This window comes from Nicotiana sylvestris, chromosome 11 (genome assembly GCF_000393655.2).
Source record: "Nicotiana sylvestris chromosome 11, ASM39365v2, whole genome shotgun sequence".
NCBI lineage: Eukaryota > Viridiplantae > Streptophyta > Magnoliopsida > Solanales > Solanaceae > Nicotiana > Nicotiana sylvestris.
The window spans coordinates 1,744,283-1,769,022 of NC_091067.1; the positions used below are offsets into that span (position 1 = coordinate 1,744,283).

General features: G+C 36.0%; 2 protein-coding genes across 3 annotated transcripts; one reads left to right on the forward strand and one right to left on the reverse strand.

The window, feature by feature from the left end:
• Positions 1–286: 286 nt before the first annotated feature.
• Positions 287–6,365, forward strand: LOC104247486 (xylose isomerase). 2 transcript variants are annotated; one of them, XM_009803513.2, is made up of 21 exons: positions 287–372; positions 1,550–1,629; positions 1,866–1,976; positions 2,071–2,145; positions 2,226–2,355; positions 2,452–2,543; positions 2,777–2,827; positions 3,010–3,086; positions 3,167–3,221; positions 3,323–3,424; positions 3,661–3,712; positions 3,877–3,922; positions 4,004–4,059; positions 4,193–4,244; positions 4,374–4,453; positions 4,574–4,644; positions 4,754–4,794; positions 4,946–5,045; positions 5,292–5,363; positions 5,454–5,531; positions 6,152–6,365. In XM_009803513.2, exons 2-21 carry the CDS (start codon positions 1,561–1,563, stop codon positions 6,185–6,187), a joined length of 1,446 nt encoding a protein of 481 aa, XP_009801815.1. In that variant the 5' UTR covers positions 287–372; positions 1,550–1,560; the 3' UTR covers positions 6,188–6,365. The 2 variants fall into 2 exon arrangements, with proteins under 2 accessions (XP_009801815.1, XP_070018606.1); XM_070162505.1 differs by lacking the exon at positions 287–372 and adding an exon at positions 1,255–1,326.
• Positions 6,366–7,733: 1,368 nt separating this feature from the next.
• On the reverse strand, positions 7,734–24,394 carry LOC104236152 (ADP-ribosylation factor 1). Its single transcript, XM_070162318.1, has 9 exons — positions 24,303–24,394; positions 24,013–24,143; positions 23,838–23,876; positions 22,219–22,281; positions 19,400–19,418; positions 17,911–18,022; positions 8,949–8,996; positions 8,489–8,619; positions 7,734–8,026 (listed from the first exon to the last, which is right to left on the reverse strand). The coding sequence occupies exons 2-9, from the start codon at positions 24,113–24,115 to the stop codon at positions 7,993–7,995; spliced, it is 549 nt and encodes a 182-aa protein (XP_070018419.1). The 5' UTR covers positions 24,116–24,143; positions 24,303–24,394; the 3' UTR covers positions 7,734–7,992.
• Positions 24,395–24,740: the final 346 nt, after the last annotated feature.

Genomic DNA, 24,740 nt, shown 5'->3' on the forward strand with positions numbered 1-24,740 from the left:
AAAATAAAATAAAAATATTAGAAAATTTTCAAAAAAATATATATATCACATGAAAAATATTATGCAAGTTTAATTGGGATTTGGGGGGCAAGAGTTGGAAACACGTCATAAATACGTGTCAAAGTATATCTTTTAATACATTATCTAAATCAAAAACCTTAACTATTGCAAATCTAGTCCAAATTAAACAAATCAAATATTAATGGATAATTCGTAATATTTTTTTATTTCCTTTCCATATAAAATTACTTAAATATCCAGTACAGCTTTTTACTATATATATACTCTGTTGCTTGCATAGAATCGTGTGAAGCTAGAGTTTTGTTCTCTGTTGAATCGAAAATCCTTAAACACATCTCTAAATCTTTATTTGTAAGCTTTTTCTCTCTGTTATCATTTGTTATTATGCAGATTAAATTTTGAATTTTCTCCAAATTCCTTAAAAATTTGAAGTTTTTTTCCTTTTCTCATCATATTTTTGTGATTTTTGATTGGTTAAGGGTGCAAAGTTGCGATTTTTGGATTATTCTTGTTTAAATTGATGTTAGAATTTTCTTGAAATTGCTGAAAACTTTGAGTTTGTTTGTTTTTTTCTTTTATTTATCTGTTTTTAAATTTTTTGATTGGGTATGAGTGTGAAGTTCTGAAGTTGCTGAAAATTTTGAGTGTTTTTTTGTTTAGATTAAGGTTGAATTTTGTTGAAATTTTCTGAGAATCGTTTTTTTTTTTTTTGTAATTTTTGATTGGCAATGGGTGCAAAGTTCTGATTTTCGGAGTATTTTTGTTTAGATTAAGGTTGAATTTTGTTGAAATTGCTGAGAATTAGATTTTTTGTCTTTTTTCTTTCTCTTTTTTTCTAATTTTTGATTGGTACTGGGTGCAAAGTTCTGATTTTCGGAGTATTTTTTGTTTAGATTGAGGTTGAAAAATTGCTGAGAATTAGATTTTTTTTTCTTATTCTATTTCTTTTTGTAATTTTTGATAGGTAATAGATGTAAAGTTCTGATTTTTGAAGTATCTTTGTTGAGATTAAGAAAGGGAATGAGTTGAAATTTTTTCTTTCTGATGATCTTGGTTTACTTGGAGATTGTTAGTACAACAAATGTTGTAAATATACAAAATTTAAGTGTTATAAGATTGGTGACTATGCAAATAAATGCTGCCATAAGTTACTTAAAATTTTCTGGAAATTGGACTACATTTTTATGGACTTTTAGATGGATATATGGGTATTGTTCTAATTATGTAGTTATTTTCTTCAGACTAATAAAGGGTATGGATGTAAAGTTCTGATTTTTGGAGTATCTTTGTTGAGATTACTAAAGGGTATGAGTTAATTTTCTTGTTTCTAGTGATCTTGGTTTACTTGGAGATTTTTAGTATATAAAATCTTATGATTTGGGAAGGGTACCCTTGACGTAATTGGTAAAGTTGCCTCCATGTGACTAGGAGGTCACGAGTTGTGAACTCTTTGAATTGTTGATATCAGTCGACTATTGGCTATTGTTTAGTGATTAATTGAGTTGTTTTATTTTCTTATGCATTGCAGGTTTGAAAAAGATGATAGAAAGGAATCTTGGAAAATGTTTGTTGCTCCTTCTTTGTTTAAATGCTGTCTCAAATATAGTGGTATGTGAACCTCCTTTCGCGCACCTTGGATATTTCTTTAGTATGATTTTCATGAGTGTACATTATGTATAAATATTTTGTGAATAGTCAACTCTTTCTATATATTTTTCATTATGTACATTGGTGTTATAGTCTATCGGAAACAACCTCTCTGCCTTTGCCGGATAGGGGTAAGGCTGCGTACACTGGGTTTTTTGTTGTTGTTGTTGTTTACATTGGTGTTATCCCCAATGCAGACTGCTGCTGCTCCACCAACTTGTCCTGCTGATATTGGTAGTGATTGTGGAAGTGATTCGGGTGAATGGGAAGGGGAGTTCTTCCCTGGAATTCCAAAAATTAAGTATGAGGTAAAAATAATATATACAGAATTCGCTTGTTTCTCCTTTGTTACAACAGTTCGAGTATATAATTTTTTCACTGAATTTTATTTGCTAATGTTAGGGTCCTTCTAGTAAGAATCCACTTTCCTTCAAATGGTACAATGCTGAGGAGGAAATTCTTGGCAAAAAGATGAAGGTCAGTTGTAAATCACTTGTTTTTTGGATTCTTCATGAATTCTATTTTATCTATACCTAAAATTTCTCTGTTAAATATAGGATTGGATGCGATTTAGCGTTGCGTTCTGGCATACGTTCCGTGGCACGGGAGCTGATCCATTTGGTGCTCCTACAAAGTTGTGGCCGTGGGAAGATGGTACCAATTCCCTGGCTATGGCCAAGAGAAGATGTGAGTTCATAAATTACCTTTTTTTCTTCCAATTTAGAAGCAACTCTAAGTAGCTTTTGACCAAAAACGTATTTCTCACGTTGTTACTAATTACAGTGAGAGCAAACTTTGAGTTCCTGGAGAAACTTGGAGTAGATAGATGGTGCTTCCATGATCGGGACATTGCTCCGGAGGGCAAAACCCTTGAGGTAAATCCCGGGTTGTCAAGTTTTTATTCTACACCTCGGACCTAGTAATATAGGCGATTGACGAAGCTCATGTCAATGGTTGAATCAGATATGTTTAATGTTCTTAAACATTTTCCCCAATTACGTCTAAATGCTAATGGATCTACCATTTTTCTCTGATCTTTTATAAGCATAAGTTTGTTTCTTACTCAACGAATTCAACATTAACTCAAAATATATGGTTTGTGTTATAGGAAACAAATGCAAACTTGGATGAAGTGGTGGCTCTTGCCAAAGAGCTTCAGGTAATATTTATTCACTTAACAGAAACTGTTTTGCGATCCCTTTTTGAATCAATTACTAGTTCATCTCATCATATTTCTAATGGTTCTGCTATGAAACATGTGATATTCAATTATGATTTTCTGTGTTAGCTTGATAGATTGACGTTTTATCTTTGAATGCTTCTCTCTGTGTGGATTTACAGGGAAATAAAATTCATCTTTTGTGGGGTACCGCTCAGTTGTTCCTCCAGCCTCGGTACATGCATGGTGCTGCCACTAGGTATGCATTTTAATGTAGTTGCCTTTGATTCATCCTCTTTATGAAAAGAGTCCTCACACTCGGGAAATGTTTAATTACAGCCCTGAATTAGGTGTATATGCATATGCTGCTGCTCAGGTCAAGAAAGCTCTGGAGGTTCGAACTTCCTCTTTCCTCTTTATGTGATTTTGTATTGTGAGATGTTATTGAAGTAGGAATTGCTTGACATGGTACTTTTGTGTGCTGTTCATTTTCAGGTTACACATTATCTTGGGGGAGAAAATTATGTCTTTTGGGGTGGTCGAGAAGGTTACCAAAGCCTCCTAAACACAGATATGGAAAGAGAGCTTGACCATATGGTGAGATTGCTACTTGCTTCATAAAAGTTACTTGCAAAACTCAGATATGTTAGTTTCACTTTTTTCTTCTTGTAAACAAGTTAATGAGGAAGTACAACTAGTGTTAACCTACACTAAATGTAATACGGACATTTGTAAACAACTCACTAAGGGTTTTGTTAAGAAACCCGAGATTCTTTGTTTTGTAAAAAGATTGCTTACCGTATTGAGAAGATGTGGTTTTTACCTCCTCACAGGCAAGATTCATGGAAGCTGCTGTCGCTTACAAAAAGAAGATTGGCTTCAATGGTATTTCAGCTCATCCTCTTCTAATATTGTAGAATTTACTTTTCTACCATGGAATTTAAACAATTTAGATAAAAGCATGAAACTAGCTGATTTGACATCTTGTAGCCCATCATTCTAATTTGTTTGTATGTTACCCTCACTTATTTTTTTAAATTTGATTCCAGGAACATTACTTATTGAACCAAAGCCTCAGGAGCCAACAAAACACCAGTACGTTTACTTTACGTGATGCATCTGCTTGGAATACGAACTCCTAAACTGTTGCCTAAATTACTTATTTTGTTACTCTAGGTATGATTGGGATGCTGCAACATCTGCTAATTTCTTGCGCAAATATGGACTTATAGGTACTTAATTCATTCGCTGTTTCCCGTCATAAGTGCATATTCTCCAAAGAAGTTGCATGTGAGCTTTGTTATTTCATTTTTGACTTTCGAATAAGAGGGGTGTCTTATGATTTCCCCTTTGAGTTTTCTGCAGGAGAGTTCAAATTAAACATCGAGTGCAACCATGCTACTTTGGCTGGTCACAGGTTTGTGCTTTTTCTCTTTCGTAAGCTCCTGTTTTGATTTCGTTCTCATTCTGCTGGTTTGGTTGGATTTGATCTTTTTAAGTATATGCCGACTTTTGCACCTTCTTACAACCACTTTGTATTCTGCAGCTGTCATCATGAGCTTGAAACAGCAAGAATTAATGGTTTGCTTGGTAACATTGACGCAAATACTGGCGATCCCCAAGTTGGTATGGTTACATGAATATATGAGAATACTTTTATTGAACATGTAAATGTATTCCCTTGTGGTTGCTGTAAATACCATGAGACTTCAAGTTATGAAAGCTTCCCCCCCCCCCCCGATGCAGGTTGGGACACAGATCAGTTTTTGATGGATGTCGCTGAAGCAACACTGGTGATGCAAACTGTTATTAAAAATGTCAGTACTTATACATATTCTGCTCAACTACTAGAAAATTCAAAAATTCAAATCAGTAAAAAATTCGTGTAATTCTTATTGTTTAACAGCTCATCTTTTGTTTGAACAGGGAGGATTGGCACCAGGAGGATTCAACTTTGATGCAAAACTGTTAGTTCCCTACTACTATTACGTTTCATTTTCCGCCAACAATAATTTGAATTTAATTATTTCCAAGGACAATGTATGTTGTGTTGTCGGTTATCAGAAATTTATAGTATTTTAAAGGGTTGGAGATGATGTTTTTTATCTGTCCTAATAGGCGGAGGGAGAGCACTGATGTTGAAGACCTATTTATTGCTCACATTGCCGGTATGGACACTCTAGCCCGTGGCCTAAGAAATGCTGCCAAGCTAATTGAGGTAATGTTCCTTTCTCAACTACTAACTAAATTTTGGCGAGAGTTACGCACTCATTTGTCAAATGGTACTTTTTTCCCCTTAAACTTTTCATTGTTTAATAAACCTTCAAGCAAAAGATTGAACCTATACTTAGGTCATTAATCTTTTTAACCGTCTAAACCTTGGACTTCCAATAGGTCAATCAACTAATATACCAAAGCAGATATGCGATAGTGTACCTAATTTTCCTTTTTTGTTTGCTAACAGGATGGCTCCTTAGGCGAGCTTGTCAGAAAGCGATATCAGAGTTTTGACACAGAGCTTGGTGCTGCAATTGAGGTATTGTTTTACTATCACCTTTTCGTTTTCAGTATGTTTTCCGTGTTTCATTCTCCTCTAATGTTTGCCAAACGATCTGTTCTCCAACAGGCTGGTAAGGCTGACTTTGAACTGCTCGAGAAGAAGGCGTTAGAATGGGGAGAACCTAAAGTTCCTTCTGGAAAACAGGTGAGGCCATTTTTAGTATATGGAATTCATAATTTCTGGCTATAGCTTTTTTGGTCATAATTATCTGCAAATACTGAAATTCAGTATTTGAAATACTGGCGAAATCTTGAAAAACATATTTTAGTAGTATTTCAAGTAAAATAATGCTTTTTCCCTCGTAGAACGTCAGACGCTTTTTCAAGTGAAATTAACATTCAAACGCAACAACTTTCAATATGCTTTTGAATTTTTAACATTACATACTTTTTCTTCTTAAACTTCAACCTAATATTGTCCGAACGTCTGGTTAGTGTTATTCATGAGTCGATATTCCCCATGTTTCGAATGATCGACCATTTCTGCTTCTCAACAGTTTGCAGTAATTGAAAAAAACTGTTTGAGGTTAATTTTCAAGTATATTTTTCACAATAGAATGCAATTGCAGTCAAACCTTGACCATTTTTGGTTGCTATAGTGAAGTGCTGTTATCGAGGATATACATTATAACATAATATAAAGATCGGTTCCGAGAAAAACTTGGCTTTTACTGGTTGTTATATAAGGATGTTATAGAGAGGTCTGACTGTACTAGCATTGAGTCTCTCTGTGATCTCACTTTAATTTTATTCAAAATTTTGCAGGAACTTGCGGAGATGATTTTTCAGTCAGCATTGTAGAAACCAGAATTTAGAACTTAGCATGGTAGTAAATAATTTGAGTAGAAAATAAAAAGGAAAGGCCAAGTGTAGCACCTTGGATATTTACTAGCTTGAGTTGTTACTTTTTTCAGTGTAATTACTCACTGGTTTTCCACTTAATTTTATGGAACTGATTATGCTGAAAGTTGAATTTTTACCATACTTTCATTATGTTTTACCTAGTTATACTTCCATCATGTGACCAGGAGATCACAGGTTCTAGTCCTATAAGTAAGGTTGCGCACAATAGATCTTTGTGGTTCGGAGACGTCCGACCTTTCTCCGGACCTCGAGTAATTTTAGATGACTATTATTTAGGGGATTAGTGAAGGGGACCTTTGGAGCATTAATAAAGTTGTCTTCGTGTGGTCTAAAGGTTACGGGTTCGAGCCTTGGCATAAACTGTCTACATAACACCCTTGGGATACGGCTTTGCACCTGACCCTACGTGAACGCGAGATGCGTTGTGCATTATCTTTTTTTATTAAGTGGATTACTAATGAACCTACTCAATCCTACGACATGCCCATCGGAAGTGTTTGTATCATCATGCTTTGGGAATATAGAAACTCTTGGTAAGGAGCGTTTTTCCTTTAAGTCTTATATAACGCGAATATAGAAACTCTCGGTAAGAAGCGTTTTTCCTTTAAGTCTTATATAACGCGAATCGATAGTTTATGGTTAATAGGAGCAGTAAAAGATCAAAATCCACCTCCTTCGGCAGGGTATTCATTATTACTTCTCCGTATTCTGATCTATATGACTCTCGAGCAGTGTAACCTATTGCTTTTTCATTTTGTCTGATTAGAACGTCTAGTAATATTTGACAATTTAAATTTGAATTAAATTTGAAATATTGAGTGCATATCTCGTATGACAAAACCAAATTTAGACAGAAATTATTGAACTTGCAAGCATTAAAATAACAATTACATCTAGCAATACTTTAGTAGGGAAAAGCGACATATGATACTACTTTTGGTGGCGACACACAAATATTACTTTTGGACCAGTGAAAAATGAAAACGGCGACGTAAAAATACTATCTTTTGTACTTTTAGGGTCGCCACTGAAGTGGCGGCACACATGTATTACTTTTGGTGGCGACTATCAGAGTCGCCACTGTAATGACGACATAAATCTTTTGTTGTATTTTTTGGGTCGCCACTGAAAATGGCGGCAGAAAAATACTATCTTTTGTGGCGACCTTGCCACCGAAAACAGCAGCATACAATTATTGTTGCATTATACATTCTCCGATGTGATTGTTTTTATCTTATCCAATCTTCTATTATTATTCTCCAAGAATAACGAGCATAAATATCTAAATTGTTTATATTTTTCGTTCGATCTCACCTCAACTTTACTTACTTATGCAAATTAAACTCACAGTCCATATTCTGTATCACTTTTTTTTTATTCTTGAAACCCTTATTCTCTGCAACTTGGATAGAAAAGTGATTGCTTTTGCTGTATAATACCACAAAAATAATGTTAAAATCAAGACAAATGTACGAAAAGAGAGTTAAAAGCAAAACAATCTGATATCTCTTTGCAACAAATACATCTCTTTTCAAGAGAAACTGAATAGCTGTAATCTATGAAGAGAGGCAAAAATAAAACATCATATTCTCATTATCTGTGATAAGTATTAACACTATATCAGAGCAATTCACTTCAGAAACTATGACAATTAGAAAATAATCGGAGGCCGGTATCTCTTCACACATTATATCAAGTTCGCGTTTGTCTGTCTTCAAATCTATCTGCATCTTCAACAAAATTTAGCTACCTCCGGATTTGAGTGTATTACTCAACCTACAATTTTAGAAGAATCAAGTAAGTAGGCGTGACGATAGTAGGTATATTGTGTGTGCATGAATGTGTGTGTGCGTGTTTTCAACTCATGAAGACATTTCACAAGGAACTATAAATCCGATATGTACAACTGCAAAGCAAAAGAAGAGAAGGTGATCCAGAAAAACGTTTTGCGTAGGCTTGGAAATGCTGGATACTAAATTAAACATTAAAACTTCCTTTCCTCATTTCATGTTCCTTTGTGAAGCAAAATAAGGAATGCAGAAGCCAGAAGTATTCACATAAAGCCTACCAACAAATGGTGAGAGCAAATAAACCACGTGCACAATAACATGAACTGGGCACAACAAATAAAAACTCCCAGTGGTACGAACAAACCAGTGTTTCGATTAATATTGGTTACGTTCGTGCTATATATAACTACCATAACATCATCAACAAGAAATAGGAATATGCGCTCACCAGTCCAAACCCTCAAAAAGGCCCTCTCCTTTGATGGCAGAAGTCTTAAAAATAGCCCACTGCCTATTTTTAATCTTGTGCAACTCTAAGGCCTCAGTCACTGCAGCATCATCAAGTGCACCAGGAAGATCCTGTCAATAATAAAAGACTCTGAATAGCGAATTGGATACATTATCTGACCAAGCCGCTAAATATCAGTCAGGATGTTAGCTGGTGTCTGTGTGCGTGAGAGAGAGGGGAGGGGGGGGGCAAAGAAAGAACAACGATAACTGTACTTCAACCCCAAACTAGTTGGAGCCAGTTATATGAATCCCCTATTTTCAAATGCGCTCTATTTGATACTAAATAGTAACGCAAACCTACAGCTTTGTAATGAAAATAACACTGCATTTACTCCAGGATCAAATGAATCAAAGCTTCTTCCTCAACTAATTGGAAAACGAGAAGTGAGGACACAAACCTGCTTGTTAGCATATACGAGCACAACAGCACCTTTTAACTCTTCCTCCTGGAAAAGGAAATACAAATCATCAATGGTCATACTCACAAGCAACACACATCGTAAATGCCCTCAAAAGTCAATAAATGGTTGGAATCAAAAAGCTCAACTAGAAATTAGAAGATGCAAAAGAAGAAAAAAATGTTTGATGGCTCAGATGGCTTCCTGGAAGTATAGATCTGTGTTTCTATAATTTTTTGTAGCTCTTCCTAAAAAGTTGCACCTCTGGTACCCTCACAAATGCAATTCTGCCACTGATAGAGATTATTCCCCACTCGCTACAAAATGGCTTATTTACTGTGCAAAAATTACAGAATGAAAAAGTTAAAGCAAAAGCACGTATTGGAGAACCTTTCCGCTTTCAAGTCCCTTGCAAAGTTCCTCCGCGAAGCTTTTGGATTGGCGAACACATGCCACTTTCAGGTCGCAGACTTACGATAACGAAAAAAAAATTCTAAGATATTTGAACTTTCATCGTTCAGTCCCAAACAAGTTGGCGTCGGTTATATAATCAGTTACCATGTTTCTCCATTTAAACTCATTTCAGGCCAATATTTTATAAAATAAAAATAAAAAGTACTAGAAATTCTCTATATTTTCTAATGGAATATAAATCTCTAACAAGGCTAAACTTCTAGAAAGCATGGACCTGAAATAAACGTACTAACATGAGTAAAACAAATTCCTAAATTATTGGTGTCACCTATATAGATCTTTTTCTTCCATTGTGTCCTTTTTTTGCTAAGTATACATGGTTTCAGAGAGATTGCAAAATTTATATGAGATTTTAGGTCTACCTCGTCCCCTGTCGTTGAAAGAGCACTCACTCAAAGAAATTATTGTCAATCAACTTGCACCGCAGAAAAGAATCTATTGCCAATCAACTTTTAGAAGTCCTATTGAGAGAAAAAGTCGCAAAAGACCTCTTTAGCGCCCGATCAGATTTTGCAAGCTCGATCAAATACCAAGTTTCGGAAGAACTGATTTGAGAACCTAAAAAATCCCTCTAACGCTGAGACCTCCCGGAGCGGAGCTTTACTCAATACTAACCCAGTTTCTTTTGATAAATTCAAAGAAATTCATTTACATGCACCAAGATAATGCAAGGAAATAGCAAGTATTTAGCATTGCTCTTCCAAAAAATTATACATCCAAACTATCTAAACAGGAAAAAATGTTCTTTTTATACTGGGAGTATAACTGAAAGCACGAGGAATATTTGATTCCCCATGGAGGTTTTCCAACTGCATCAGACACCTTTCTATTTCTTTTCCCCCATATCATCCAAAAAGTTCATGTCCAGTTCCCTTCCTATATTTCCCTATCATACTCAATTTCTATATCACTAGGGTTTCCTCCATTTCCGGGGAGCAACTAAAATATGTTGACAACCAAATAACACCAAACTCCATAAGCCCTATGTGAATTTGCAATGAAGAAGCAAATACCTATGTCCTCTCTCTTATCACTGCCTCCTAAATAACAACACTAGAAATTTTCTTAGATGTTCCTGAATTGGTTTTCTGAAAAAAGAAAAGTTCACTTGTACATCCCTCCAGAATAAGCATGACACCATCTCCTCCTCTGTTTTTGGCAATTGAGTAACTAAGTGGGAGGCCTCCTTTAAGGTTTACTCCTCCAACCACATATCTAACAATAAAACGTGTTGCAAATACATTTTCTCTACCAAAAAGCTAATGTATTTCAAGAAATCACTCTCTTTTTGAGAAGGTGATAAATTTAATTGATCCAGTTAAGCATGTGCTGTAAAAGATTTTACAAAAAGAATAAAAAATGTACGTCCCTATCCCATTAAAGCAAAAATTTTCTTATATATACTCCCTCCGATTCAATTTATGTGAACCTATTTCCTTTTTAGTCCGTGCCAAAACGAATGACCACTTGGAAACAATTTACCTTTATGCAATAATTTATAGTCACACAAAATATATGTGCCTCATTTACAACACAAGTTTAAAAGTCTTATATCTTTTCTTAAACTCCGTGCTCAGTCAAATGGGTTCACATAAATTGAAACGGGGGGAGTAATATTTTTGTTGAGTTCTTTTTATTTAGTTATTTTATTACAAGGTTCATTTTGGTATTTTTTTAAAATCGCGCTTTACTTCAATGAAGTATGCGCTTCACCTATCCATTCCTGCTTAAAGGTGGTGGATCGCTTTGTTGCAATTCTCGCTTTTAACAACACAAGTCCGACGTTTCTAAACATCTTCAGGTTCCATTTTTTCAGTTTACTTCTCAACGTATTCAACTTTTATATGTGCTATTCAATTTATGATAAACGCAATGTCAGGAAGCTTTTGAGAAGGTTTGAATATTCAAAGAAATTCTTTGCATTCAAACAAATCTAATAGTATTATTTTCGGTCCATGGTTATGATATTATCGGCAAATCTCTCCTTTTGCATTTCATGCTCAATGCAGCTTTGTGTTTGGGAATTATCTACTAGATCTTTGATTCATTACAAAACATTGTTTGAAAAAAGTACAAAAGGAAGCATAGCGTTTCTTCGATTGCTTCTGTTTATTGCGGGGATGAGACTATGTATTTCGTACATTTTACTGTTTTTTTTTTTGAATTGGTAACTATTGTATATATTATAAAAATCAGTACATAGGTTGCACTGAAAACCAAATTTACATAGAGAGAATTTATAGATATTAATTTGAGACCTAGCAGGATCCTAGTATGTCTATGATTGTCAATGTATCTTCTGTGTACATCTGTTTGCACCAAAAACAAAATAGAAGAATACAATTGAGTTTGATCTTCTGCATTGAATTGCTTCTATCTTCAAAACATCTAGTATTCCTTTCCCTCCAGACTGTCCACCAAATACATGCCGGAACAGTCCTCCATCTATCTCTACTATTTGCTTCAGCTCCAGCTTCTTCCCAGCTATAGATGACATCTTTAATCCTGTATGGCATTGACCATGAGATACCCCTAAGACTAATAAAGATTTTCCATAGTTGGTCTGTAATCTTGCAGTGTAGAAATAGATGGTTGACAGTTTCTGCATTTTCCCCACACAGAAAACATCTTGAACACAGAGAAATTCCCCTTTTTATGAGATTATCCTGGGTTAAAACCGCCTCCTTTGCTAGTAGCCAAGTAAAGCAGGCTACCTTGTATGGAATCTTTGTTTTCCATATATGTTTCCAAGGCCATTTGTCTACCTGTTGATTATCATGATTCAAAATCTTATATGCATCCTTCACTCGGTAAATCCCTTTGTTGTACCTCTTCCACCATATTGAATCCAAACCTTCCTGTAGTCCTGTAAATGCTTCCAGCTCTTTGTAGAGGTCAGTTAATCTTGTTATCTCCCAGTCATTCAGCTGTCTTCTTAGAGCTATTTCCCATCCTTGACAACTCCTCATATCAGCGACTGTCTTATGCTGGTTTTGTGCTAAACCGAACATATCTGGGTATCTTTCCTTTAAGCTTCCCATTCCTAGCCAGTTATCATTCCAAAATGATGTATTCCTTCCGTTGTTCACTTTTTATGGAGGAATGATTCTTCATTATTATTGGCCAAAGTTCTCTGATTGATTTCCACACACTTACTCCATATGATGTACTGACTTTTTTTGACACCCAGTTGTTTTCTTCACCATACTTGGCTTTGATCACTTTGGCCCATAAAGATTGGGGTTCTTTAGAGTACTTCCATAACCATTTAATTCTAAGAGCCTTGCTTTGATTCTTCAAATTCCTTATCCCTAATCCACCTTGTTTTTTATCCATTGTTGTTGTCTTCCAATTGACTAAATGGAAGACCTTTTTCTCCTTATTGCCTTGCCAGAGGAATGTTCTTCGGAGTTTGTCCAATCTCTGTAAAATGCCTGATGGAATTGGGAACAAAGACATCATGTAAGTAGGTAGAGAGTCTAATACTGAGTTGATTAGAACTAGCCTACCCCCCAATGATAGGTACTGCGATTTCCATCTTGACAACTTCTTCTCACACTTTTCTATGACTGAATTCCAGATTTCTTTTGATTTGGATCTTGCACCAAGAGGCATCCCAAGGTAAACAGTTGGTAGGGACCCAACTTCTCCTCCCAATATCTGAGTCAGTTGCCCCATGTTGTTAACTTCATTAATGGAAAAAATATTGCTCTTTCTCCAGTTAATGTGTAATCCTGATACTCCTTCAAATAAAACCAAAATGATCCTTAAGAATCTAAGTTGGTCTTTTTCAGCATCACAGAAGACTAGAGTATCATCAGCATATTGGAGATGTGTGATCTCTAGATTGTTAGCCCCACTCCTGTTTACCTCAAAACCTTTAACCCATCCACTGACTTTAGCCGTTTTGATCATGTTGTTCAATCCTTCCATGGCTATGATGAATAAAAAGGGAGATAGAGGATCACCTTGTCTGAGACCTCTGTGTGAGTGAAAATAGCCTTTAGGACTTCCATTTATGAGAATGGAGAATTTCCCAGTAGATATGCAAAATTTCATCCATCTAATCCATTTTTGCCCAAAACCCATTTGTTCTAACATTCTTAGTATGAAGCTCCAATTCACATGATCATAGGCCTTCTCGATATCCAATTTGCATAAGATTCCAGGTTCTTTCTTTTTTATTCTTGAATCCACAGCTTCATTGGCAATCATCACTGCATCAATTATTTGTCTTCCTTTGATGAACGCCATTTGTTGAGCATCAACAAGTTTCCCAACCACCCTCTTAAGTCTTTCAGTTAAGACTTTTGAGAGCAGTTTGTAGAAGCTCCCTATCAGACTGATCGGTCTGAAATCTCTCAATTCTTTCGCACCTGTCTTCTTTGGAATCAATGCTATATATGTTGCATTGAAGCTTTTCTCAAACATCTCCTGTGCATGGAAGTTGTTAAAAGCCGCCATGATATCTTCCTTCAAAATGTCCCAACACTTTCTGAAAAAAAACCCATTGTGTATCCATCTGGACCTGGAGCCTTGTCACTTGCACACATCTTCAGGTTGCTCAGCACTTCTTGTTCCTCAAAGTTACTCTGTAAAGACTCCCTTTCCGATTCAGAAATGCTTGGAGTATTTTCGAAATTGACTGTTGGTCTCCACTGTTCAGGTTCTGTGTATAGCTCCTTGTAGAATTCAATAATCTCGTTCTCTATTCTTTCTGGATCCTCGATTACTTCATGTCGAATCATTATTTGGTCAATGTTGTTGTTTCTCTTGCGTGCATTTGCAGTCCGATGGAAAAATTTTGTATTCCTATCCCCTTCTTTGAGCCACAAAGCTCTTGATTTTTGTCTCCATGCAAATTCTTCATTCTTGAGTTGCACCTCAATCTCCATTAGAGTAGCTGCTTTCCTGACTGATTCCTCCTCTGTCAACGCTCTTAGTTGTTGCGTTGTCTCAAAATCTGCTAGTTGACTTAGCAATTTTGATTTCTGCAGTCCCAAATTGCCTTCGTAACTTCTGCTCCATCCTTTTAGCTTGCCCTTGAGAGCTTTTAACTTGCAAGCTAAAATGTAATCAGGTCTTCCTGAGAATTCAAAAGATCCCCACCACTCTCTAATTCTGTCCTCAAAACCTTCCACATTCAGCCACCAATTTTCAAACTTGAAATATGATTTAGCTTGTTCCCACACACCGCAGTCTAGAGCCACAGGTGAATGGTCCGAAATCAGCCTTTGTTGGATAGTTTGCTTGATGTTTCTGAGTCTTACATCCCATTCTTCTGAAATGAGAAATCTATCAATTCTTGAAGCCGCTGTATGATTGTCCCCTTTGAACCAAGTATAGTTTCCTCCTTCAAGTCTAAGATCTATCAGCTCCATATCTTCTATAAAATCCGAAAACTCTACCATCGCTCTGGACCTCCTTGAGCATTCCCGTTTTTCATAAGAGTACCTTGTAACGTTAAAATCGCCACAAACCGCCCAAGGACCTTCCATCAATCCCCTCACTGCACCAATTTCACTCCATACTTTTTTCCTTTCTATTCTACAATTTGGAGCATACACTCCTGTTATGTGACATTGAAAATTCTGTAGAAGAGCGTCAAACTTGCATGTCAAAGTGTATGCACCAATCTGTAACACCTCCCCTTTCCATACTCTGCAATCCCATAACATCAAAATCCCCCCTCTCGTGCCGCTAGCTTCTAAACTTGCATACCTAACCCATCTACCACCCCATATTTGCCTGACTATTTCCTCGATATCCCCCTCGACTTTTGTTTCTTGCATGCAAATAATGTCTGCCCTCCAATTCTGCACTTGACTTTTTATTATCTCCCTTTTCTTCTTATCATTTAGACCCCTTACATTCCAGGAAATTACTTTGATCCTCATATAGAAATAATTGATAGATCTCTTCCCCTACTCCTTTTCCCGTCACTCTTGAATTTGACATCGAAAGAAGTCAAACCTTTTAATTCCAGTGATCCTTTGAATCTTTGTTTCTTCACCTCCAACTCTGTCTCCACCCTTCTAACCTGTCTGCAGCTGTCAATTTGCATTAACAATTCCAGTGCTTCTTCTTCATGTCCTTGGAAATCTACTCCAAACATTTTCCCCAATTTGATCATATTTTGATGGACCCATATTGTTGCATCCATGTCTTTATCCAATAATGGATTGTGTTGCTGAACTGCTAAAGGATTCACCTCCTCAATTTCCCACTCTTGAATAGGGCTACATTGCTTTAGATGTTCCAAAGTACATCCCACGTGATCATTCCCCATCTTTGAGTTTGTGCTTTGCTCCCCTTCCTTCTGTTTCAATCTTGCTAAATCTACTCCACCTTGTGGCTGACTGCAACTGGAAATTGTTTCCTTTTGCATACTTTCACGATTCACATTAAGGTTTTGCTCCCCTGGAGATGACTCTTTTGCCCCCGAGTGAGAAGGTCCTCCCATTTCCTCGATATAAGGCTTCAGCCCAGTATCAGAGAACTTACACGAGAGGTCATTAAAAATGACTTGTGCAGCCATATCGGGGTCATAGGATTTCAGCTTGACTTTTGACACTATACTGTTTTGATTCATCGAAGTTGAACCTTGTGTAAATTGACCGCTTGCCTTTCCTTTACCATTGTTTAGCTCATACCGTGTCTTTCTTTCAGCCCAGATTGGGATGAAAAATTTGGTACCGTCTCTTACAATCCCCACCTCATTGGGAGTCTTCCTGTCATCGCCAGCAATTTTGATTCTTGCCCACTTGAGATGGTTTTTGAGATCAGTTTCTTCTTCTGTAGCTAGCCAACCCCCACAGAGATCTCCTATTTCTTTGAAGATCTTTTGTGACCATAGATGTACAGAATCCCCATGGCTCTAATCCAGCATGTTTCCTCAATTTGTGAGTTTGGAATGCAACCGGCAGTATGATTCCACCAATCCAGATGAAGCTTGAATTTTTTCCATCTCCATTCTCCTTGCACAACCTGCTCTGCCATGAATCTGTTTGGAAATTCAAAAAGAAACATGTTGCCTGTCATTTCATAAATGTTTACTCCGTATGCTTTGTTCCATGACGCACTAGCCCATCGCCTTATATCTGCTAAAGTGGGTCTCTCATTGATTTCTTCCCCAAAAGACCCGATAATGCATCTTTTAAGTAGGCCTGTGTCCTCTCCTCCAATAGGGTCCAGAACAGAGATACCGCCATTGCTCGTGCTGACCCTTGCCTCTCGAAGCGTATTGGATTGCCATTTACTCTCCTTAACTGCTTGGGCATAAGGGAAATTGTCCACAGTGTTTCTAGGTGGTACTATGGGATTCAACTTGATGGTCTGATATATGAATCTCTCTATCTTAGCTGCTATGTCTTTCCAACCAGAGTTCAAAGTTAACTCTGGGATTATAATCACTGACCTCCCTTCTCCCTTCAGTGACAGAATACTCATATATCTTCCATGGGTGTTAAATTTCCTAGTGCAGAAATGTTCTGTCAATTGCTCCTTGTACTTCCATCTCTTCACTAGATTATTTTGATCTGTCGACGCTTCTTTAAGTGTAAAGCATATCCATTTCATTGCCTTTCTGCCCATGGATGATCTTCTCATCATGTTGCGGCTTCTCTCCACCCATTCAAACCAAGTGTCTTTGTTGGAATTCCATCTGGTGATGTCAAAAGATTTGAATCCTGCGTTGAAATATATCCTGTTGTCTCCCATATTGTACAAATCAGCTGCTCAGGTTCTGGAATTTTAGGGGTTGTTTAGAAGTTATCACAGTGAGCTATAGAGCTTGACAAAGAAAGACAGAACCCGAAATTTCTGAACAGAGAAAGGTTCCCCGCCACCGGAAAAAATAAAAGTTGTCGGAATTCAGAACTAAATGTATGGATGTACTCGGAATTTCCCAGCGAGTGTTCTGTCCAAATCGAAAATTTTGAAAATGTGTCGGGATTGAGCTCACGCGCCGGCGCGTGGTGTTTGCCTCGCCGGAAATGAGCCGCGCGTGGCGGCGCGTGCGCTGTTGTTTGTCGGAGCTGTTTTCAGAGGGTCGGTCGGAATTGAATATCCGTGCTAATGGTGTTTTTGGATTCTCAAGATTCCTTTTTCTCAGGCTCCTCGGGGAGTGTGCCTGAGAGCTCGAGAAAGTAGAGAGAGAAATTCCACCAAATGTTCACATTTTACTGTTTTAGCTTATGCTTCGGCTTAACTTTCTGCTTTTTAAGTTTTACAAGTTTTAAATATCTTAAAGTCAGTTCTTGGGGTATTATTGTGTGTTTCAGAATTCCTTCACTTAACAGGAAAACATTGAAAAGGACAGATGTAGCTCTTTTACAATACTAGCTGGTGTTCTGGTAAATCAAGTTTGTTTAACTGTTATTAGAATACCAACATAAAAAGATATGGCATACTTAGTGTCAAATGGTCACAATAAAACCTAATAAATTCACCAAGCAAAATATACATAAGAGCAGCGAGGAAAAGGCACCTCCAATATGGCATGGAACTCCTCTTTAGCAACCACGAGCCTATCAGTGTCACTTGAGTCAACAACGTAGATTATAGCTTGTGTATTAGGAAAATAGCATCTCCAGTATGGCCTAAGCAGCAAAAGAACCCATGAAAGGACCTTTCAAAATTTGACAAAATCACGAAATGGGAGATGAGATAAACATTACGATGGCAATCAAAAGAACAGACATAGTAGGTACATAGGATCAAAAGAAGACTAGATAAACATTTTGAGGCTTAAACATGAAACAAAGAGCGATTTACGAGAACCTACTGCACATATGGACCTTGTATGTCTAAAAGCCATTTAAATAGATCCGTTTTTGAGGCACTAAATCAATTAAGTTACCTCCCCTCCCTCTCCCCCTCCAACAAATCTCACAGAAGAAAAGGCAGGTTTGACTTGGCTTTTACTCACGCCTGAAGACATGTCAAGGTAACATAAAAGTATGCCAAACGTGATTATCCAATTTAATATCCTAGCTTATAGCCTACAACCTGGGAATCTGATACAGATTGTTCCTGTTTAGATGGATAAGCGTCTATAAATTTCCAGCAGTATGTCAATGAAAAGTAGTAGAGATTTGTACAAAAGGTAGGGATAAAAGCATAAGCTAGCTTTGCCCTCTCAAGATTCATGAATATCAGTAGTAGAGCCCAAATATATAGAAACCTTCAGATTATTGTATTCACTTGTTATCTGATTTGCCAAAGAAAAGCCATAGATGGACCAAAGAGATCTCTTTCCCTGGTTTCCTATCTAAACTAACAAGCAGAGACAAGATATTTTGTGGTTCTCAAAACAAAAAAGAATCTTTTTTTCCTCAATCGATACGGTTAAGGCACTGAGACAGGATCTTCAAGGTAAAAGTTATTGCATAAAGAACTCTACTGAAGCTTCTCCTAGTATGTGTAAAGGCCAAACCACTGTATAATTTTAATGCAGATCAGGAAAGATACTGCATCTATATAGAACAAATCAAGTCTTGAATACATTGAACTTCAATTTTCAGCCTCATAATCCCAATTTAACTTGTTGTTTGATATCTTCAGTGATGAGCCAAATCCTAGATTCCACGGAAAGAAAGAAATAATTCCCTTCACTCTAATTTTGCAATCACTCCTATATCCAGTTTTTATATATTATAATCCATTGAATCTCATCAGAGCATGGAAAATTGGAGGGTAAAGAAGTGAACCACTTATGACATTGGCCATCAAGTAAAGCACTGTAGAGATTAACTAGATGCATGCAGTATGATGATTATTTGTAAAAGAGATCAGCAGACTGCATTAATCACCTCAAATACAAAAAGAGATGAAGGATAGACTGATGGGCGAGACAAGTATATTAATCAATGAAGTTAACATCCACCATGCACATTAGTAGATTTTAAGATAGATATAACGAATAAAAGATATATATTTCTTTTTAGTATAAAGTTTTGGAGCCAATTAGAAGTTACCTGATACTAGTCTGACCCCCTGGATTATCATAAAAAAGAAAAAGAAACATTATTAGAAGAAAGCAATATTCTTGATTCTAGATAGAGATGAAAACAAATAAAAGAGATGATATGCACAAGAAATCAACAAAGAAAATCTATCAAAAAACACCGAAACGAGTAAAGCAATAATTTTAAAGAAGAAAGGAAACAAGATGAGAGGAAATGAGAAGAGTCCTAAACCATGGTCTTTGGTATGAACAATCAGAGAAACTTGCATTATTACACTTCATTTTTTATTATGATGCCAAGGTTTACTTTAGCATTCTCTAAATGAGGTTTAACATTCCACTTTCGCTGCTTGCCTTTGAACAGAAACAAAATTTTAGTTTTTATTTTCCATCCCATTTTCCTTCACTTTCTCTGCCTAAAGCTCATCCAACCTCAACAAAGGCTTTCTATCCCTTTCTAACCTTTCTATATGTTACTCTTGGTCGAAACTTACGATGAAATAGAAAATGGAACTTTTTTTATAACTGCAGTGTCTAGGCCAGCTTGGGCGCATCTCGACTAGTCCACGTGGTATCTGCTACCTCCAATCATCATAGGTACCGAGTAACTCTGTCCACCAAAGCTTGGACATATGGGAAGAAATCACCTAATATTTTTGCCTCCATTGGGATTTGAACCTGAAACCTCATGGTTCTCAATCTACGTCATCGACGACTGGGCTACACACTTGAGTGCGATATAAAAAAACACACTTGATGAGAAAAGCGTAAACCACACACTTGATGAGAAAAGTGTAAACCACTTGAGAATGTAGCTAAAGGAATCAGGTACTTCTTAAATTAAACTAGTTGAATAGTGAACTTGTTCGATGACCATCATCTGAAACTCTTGCAGTAAAACGAGCTAATAATTGATGATACAAAGTCATGGAATATTCATCCACCGCGTGAAACTGTACATGCTTTTAAGCAGCAAGCAGTGATATCACATGCTGAGAATTGCGTCTTGAGATAAATCCAAGACTTTGAATCTTTTTCCAGAGGGCAGGTTAGCCACATCGATTGCTTTATGCAAAGTGTTCTTAGTATCTTGAGTATTTAAGTTTTCATTCCAACTTGTTTTTACACTCCCTTTTTGTCCAGCACAATTTTTAGTGTAAAAAGACAATGACGGAGAAACCTCATTCCACCTATATCTTGGGATCTTATATCCTGCCTAAACCCAACGGAAAACGTGAACATTTCGAGACTGACAGAGATATCAAATATAAAATTAAAAACATCCCTTCTCATAATTTACTTCTATTAAAGAGATAATGAAGTAATTAAACGTGTGTTTTCTCTAACAGGGTTCAAGTACACCGCCACCCAGTACAAAAAAGAATCTCCACATGCTTGGCCCAAGAAAATGAGTTTAGCCCGCACATAAGGGGGCGACACGAGATGTTTATTGCTTTCTTACACAATGTTAGGTGTCATAATCGTGTTGTTGCCCCTAAAATGAAAAAAATAACAGATTTATTTTTAAGGTAGAAGAGGCACTAATTTGCAAATGAAACTGCATAACATACAATGCCACAGCTATGAAGCTGGACAAACTCTCGAATTCCTTTTTACACAATCTTCATTGTACCAAAAGAGAAGTATGTCGCTTAATAGGTTGTATAGCCTCTAATCGACTTTCTTTTTTTTTTTTTTTTGAGAAGGAGCCTCTAAATCTATTTATCTTTGTTAATTGACTTTCTCACATGGAAATATGCTAGTTTGCAGTTTAAAGTTTCATGATATTATATTACAGTTGATCTTTTGCTAAATTGAACAGTTCTTCTTTCATTTCTCCTTTTATTTTCCTGGTTTCTTTAATTCAGAAAGGCTTGCGTTTCAGTTGAATAAGACATGCACTTTCTATGGAATATGGTGAACTCAAACCCCACCCACCCCCACCCACACACACAAAAATAAAAAACACCCTACCTTGGAAGCCATCAGAGGTCGTTCTTCCCCACTTTGCTACACTAGTGACTCAACACCCAACCTTATGGATGGAGGCGAAGGATCTTTCCCACTAGGTTATCCCTCCTTTGTCAAGACATGCGCCTTAATTACTAAGAGCCCGTTTGGATGGGCTTGTTTTAAGTGACTTTTAAGCCAAAATAGCTTTTAAGCCATAAGTTAGGAATTCTAGCTTTTTGTTGTTGGCTTGTTTTTGTCATTTTAGCTTAAAAACAAGTGCTTAAAAGCACTTTTTTAATTTATCCAAACACTACAAAATGGCTTAAAAGCGATTTTGGCTAAAAAGCACTTAAAACAAGCCAATCCAAACGGGCTCTAAGCTTTATGATAAAAAATGTGACCAGTAACCACAAAGCTTACACGTGACTTAATTAGAGATAAATGAAATTTTTTTTACGACTTCCATGACATGATTACTTAAATTTGATTCTGAAGGCCCATGACCATACCCATTGAACATATTTAACCACATAAAAGCATCAACGAGCACGAAATTACTGTCTTAAGCGAAAAGCTGAAAAAGATTGAACTAACTTCAGAAAACTAAAGCTGAGATTGACCTCAATCAGAAAACTGGGCAGAAGAGAAGCATTTCTTTTCTAACAAAATCTAGTTAAGGTTCAGCAAAAATTTGACCAAAAGTTTCTTAAAAGCTAAACCATTCAATACCATAACATTGACCACAAAAACTCAGAACATAGAGAATAATTAGTTTGAACTTCACTCAAGAAAATTTTCCTTTAGATCACGAAATGGCATCCAAAAATGAAGCTACGACAAGTTGGCTGCAAAGCTCAAATAAATCAATCGTCATACCTAGATCCCAAACTTGAAACTTTATATTGTTATACTGCACCGTCTCAACATTAAAACCAATTGCTGCATCATGAAAATAAAAAACATAAATCAAAAACCCATCCATTACAAAAAAAATGGAGAGATACAAAAAGAAAAAAAAAATCCTCTCTTCACTTAAAATGTGTGAGTAAATGCAATGAAGTGATAGCTCAATGATTAATGTGGAGGCTGAGGTTCAAATTCAATGGATGTATGGGTTTGCTTCCAATCTAAATCTTGATGTTCTCCTTACTAGTGTGTGTTAGGCGGTAGCAATGATTTTAAAAGCAAAAAGAACAAAAAAGGAACATGGTCCATGGGAGTTGAAGTGAAAAGCGAAAATTTGAAGTGAAGGGCACAATACATGACATTAAAAACAATATTAAAAGCATATATGAATTTGGTCCTGTTACCTTACTCAAAAAAGCATATATGAATTTTGTACTATACTGATCAAATTGCAATTAAAATAACTAATTTCAGTACTCAATATGCAATAATGCTGATATTTGTCCAAGTTTTTGAAGTTGATATTAAAAGAAGCGACTGCTTCTCGTGATTACTTTGTGCATCATTTTTTAAGTGTCACACTTCCATAAAGCGCATAGCTTCACCCACGAAGCGATAAGCCATCCGCTCACATTACTTCATTAGTTTAAGCGACAAAGGGATAACTTTTACTAATGATACTAGGGATGAACATTTCCAACCCGTATATGGCACATAAATTTCTGTAAATACGATTCTACCTCATCACAAAAAAAAAAAAAGATCACAAAATTGTGGCCACCATAATTTCATATTCACTACAAAAAGGCCTAAATTTATCTCTATTTGACCTGGCATTAGTAATAATTCCTCTTCCTCCAAATGGTCTTCCCGTTTCTCTTTCAAGACTTAAAATAAGTGGTCCTTTTAACTCATATTCTTAAAAATGAAATCTTAGGTCTTTGGTATAAGAAAAATGGCAACTTATACAAACTCTTGTATCGATTTGAATATCATATTTTTTTATTAAAGGTGGTGGTCGGGCGAGATTGCCGAAACCTCGACTATTCCACCGAGTACCTACGCACCTCGACTATTCCACCAAGTTGGTCTTGCTACCTCCATCAGCACATATACCAGATAACTTTGCCCACCAAAGTTAAGCGTTTTTTGCCTCCACTAAGATTTGAACTGAGACATCATGGATCTCCTCTCACTTTATTGACCACTAGACCACACCCAAGTGGTAGAATAGATTATTTCTTTTCAAGTAGGATTAATTTATACTTGGTGTAGTTTGAAAATTTTGGTAAGATTGATCCAAGCATAAAGGGAACAAATAAATTTAGAGGAAGAGTGACATAAGTAACCATTCACTTAACTAAAAGGGATTTTACACAAATAGCCGGATGGGTTCACTATTTACGTTTTCTAGCTGGTATACATAGATTTATACATGATTACACACATTATGCATGGATTATAGATATTATACACTGAGTAAGCCGTATGCTATTTTGGGTTTAAGCTGTTGGATGGGCGGATATTTAAGTTAATTCTTCTAACTAAAATATGAAAGAAAAGAGTATGAAATAAGAAAGAATACTTACTTGGAATAGTGGAAACTACTTCACCCATCTGAAGCCGATCTGCATATTAACCCCCAAAATAATTAAACATCATATTAATCAAATTTTACAAAAAAAAAAAAAAAAAAAAAAAAACAGAATCCATCCAAATCACAAAAGGAACAAAAGGGTATTTTAAAGACTTAATAAATCATACAGAGAATGGTAGTTTTTCCAGCATTGTCGAGTCCAAGAACTAAGATCCGAGCTTCCTTATTCCCAAATAACGATGAAAACAATCGCGAAAACACTAATCCCATTTGCCCCCCCTTTTGCTTTGCTTTACTTCTGTGTATACAAAATCAAAAAAAAAAAAAATCAGATCTTGTAAAAAAAAAAAACAATTAGCAAATATTAAATGTAGTGAATATTTAGACAAGAATATTGAGATACAGTAAAGGCAAAAAAAGGGGAAAATATTCAGATTTGTGATTGAAAGTGAATTACCAGAGAAAGCTCAAGGGTCTGCTTGGGGATTTGTTTAGTTTTGGGGTTAAGTATCGGAGAAATAAGTGTGAATGGAATGAGCAAAGAGACATAGGAGTTTGAAAACTAAGGTTCTCTTTTACAAAAAATTAATTAAAATAATTGAAAAATAAAAAAAATCAATATCTATATCTATATATATTAAAGCAAGAAACTTACAATATATAATTGACATTACGGTGAAGTGAAGTGGTAAGCTAATAAATGTAAGTAGTATATGGTAACTTTATTATGTATTTGACTATTTTAGTTAAATACAAATATAATATAGAGAGAGAATTTGAATTAAAAGATAATTTTAAATTTATAGATAAAATTCTAAAATTTGAATTTAAATTAAAAATAATTTTTTATTTTATCATGTTATCATACTTAATTCGGTTAATGATCATATGTAAT

Bases quoted from the DNA above. Each gene is read 5' to 3' on its own strand.
- LOC104247486 (XM_009803513.2), top strand. From the start codon at position 1,561: ATGATAGAAAGGAATCTTGGAAAATGTTTGTTGCTCCTTCTTTGTTTA. The intron at 3,713-3,876 runs GTATTTCAGCTC...ATTTGATTCCAG, and splicing joins AAAGAAGATTGGCTTCAATG to GAACATTACTTATTGAACCA. The intron at 5,364-5,453 runs GTATTGTTTTAC...GTTCTCCAACAG, and splicing joins AGCTTGGTGCTGCAATTGAG to GCTGGTAAGGCTGACTTTGA.
- LOC104236152 (XM_070162318.1), bottom strand. From the start codon at position 24,115: ATGGGATTAGTGTTTTCGCGATTGTTTTCATCGTTATTTGGGAATAAG. The intron at 8,997-17,910 runs GTGCCTTTTCCT...TTCCTTTTCCAG, and splicing joins AGTTCCATGCCATATTGGAG to GAGGAAGAGTTAAAAGGTGC. The intron at 8,620-8,948 runs GTTTGTGTCCTC...TATTATTGACAG, and splicing joins TCGTATATGCTAACAAGCAG to GATCTTCCTGGTGCACTTGA.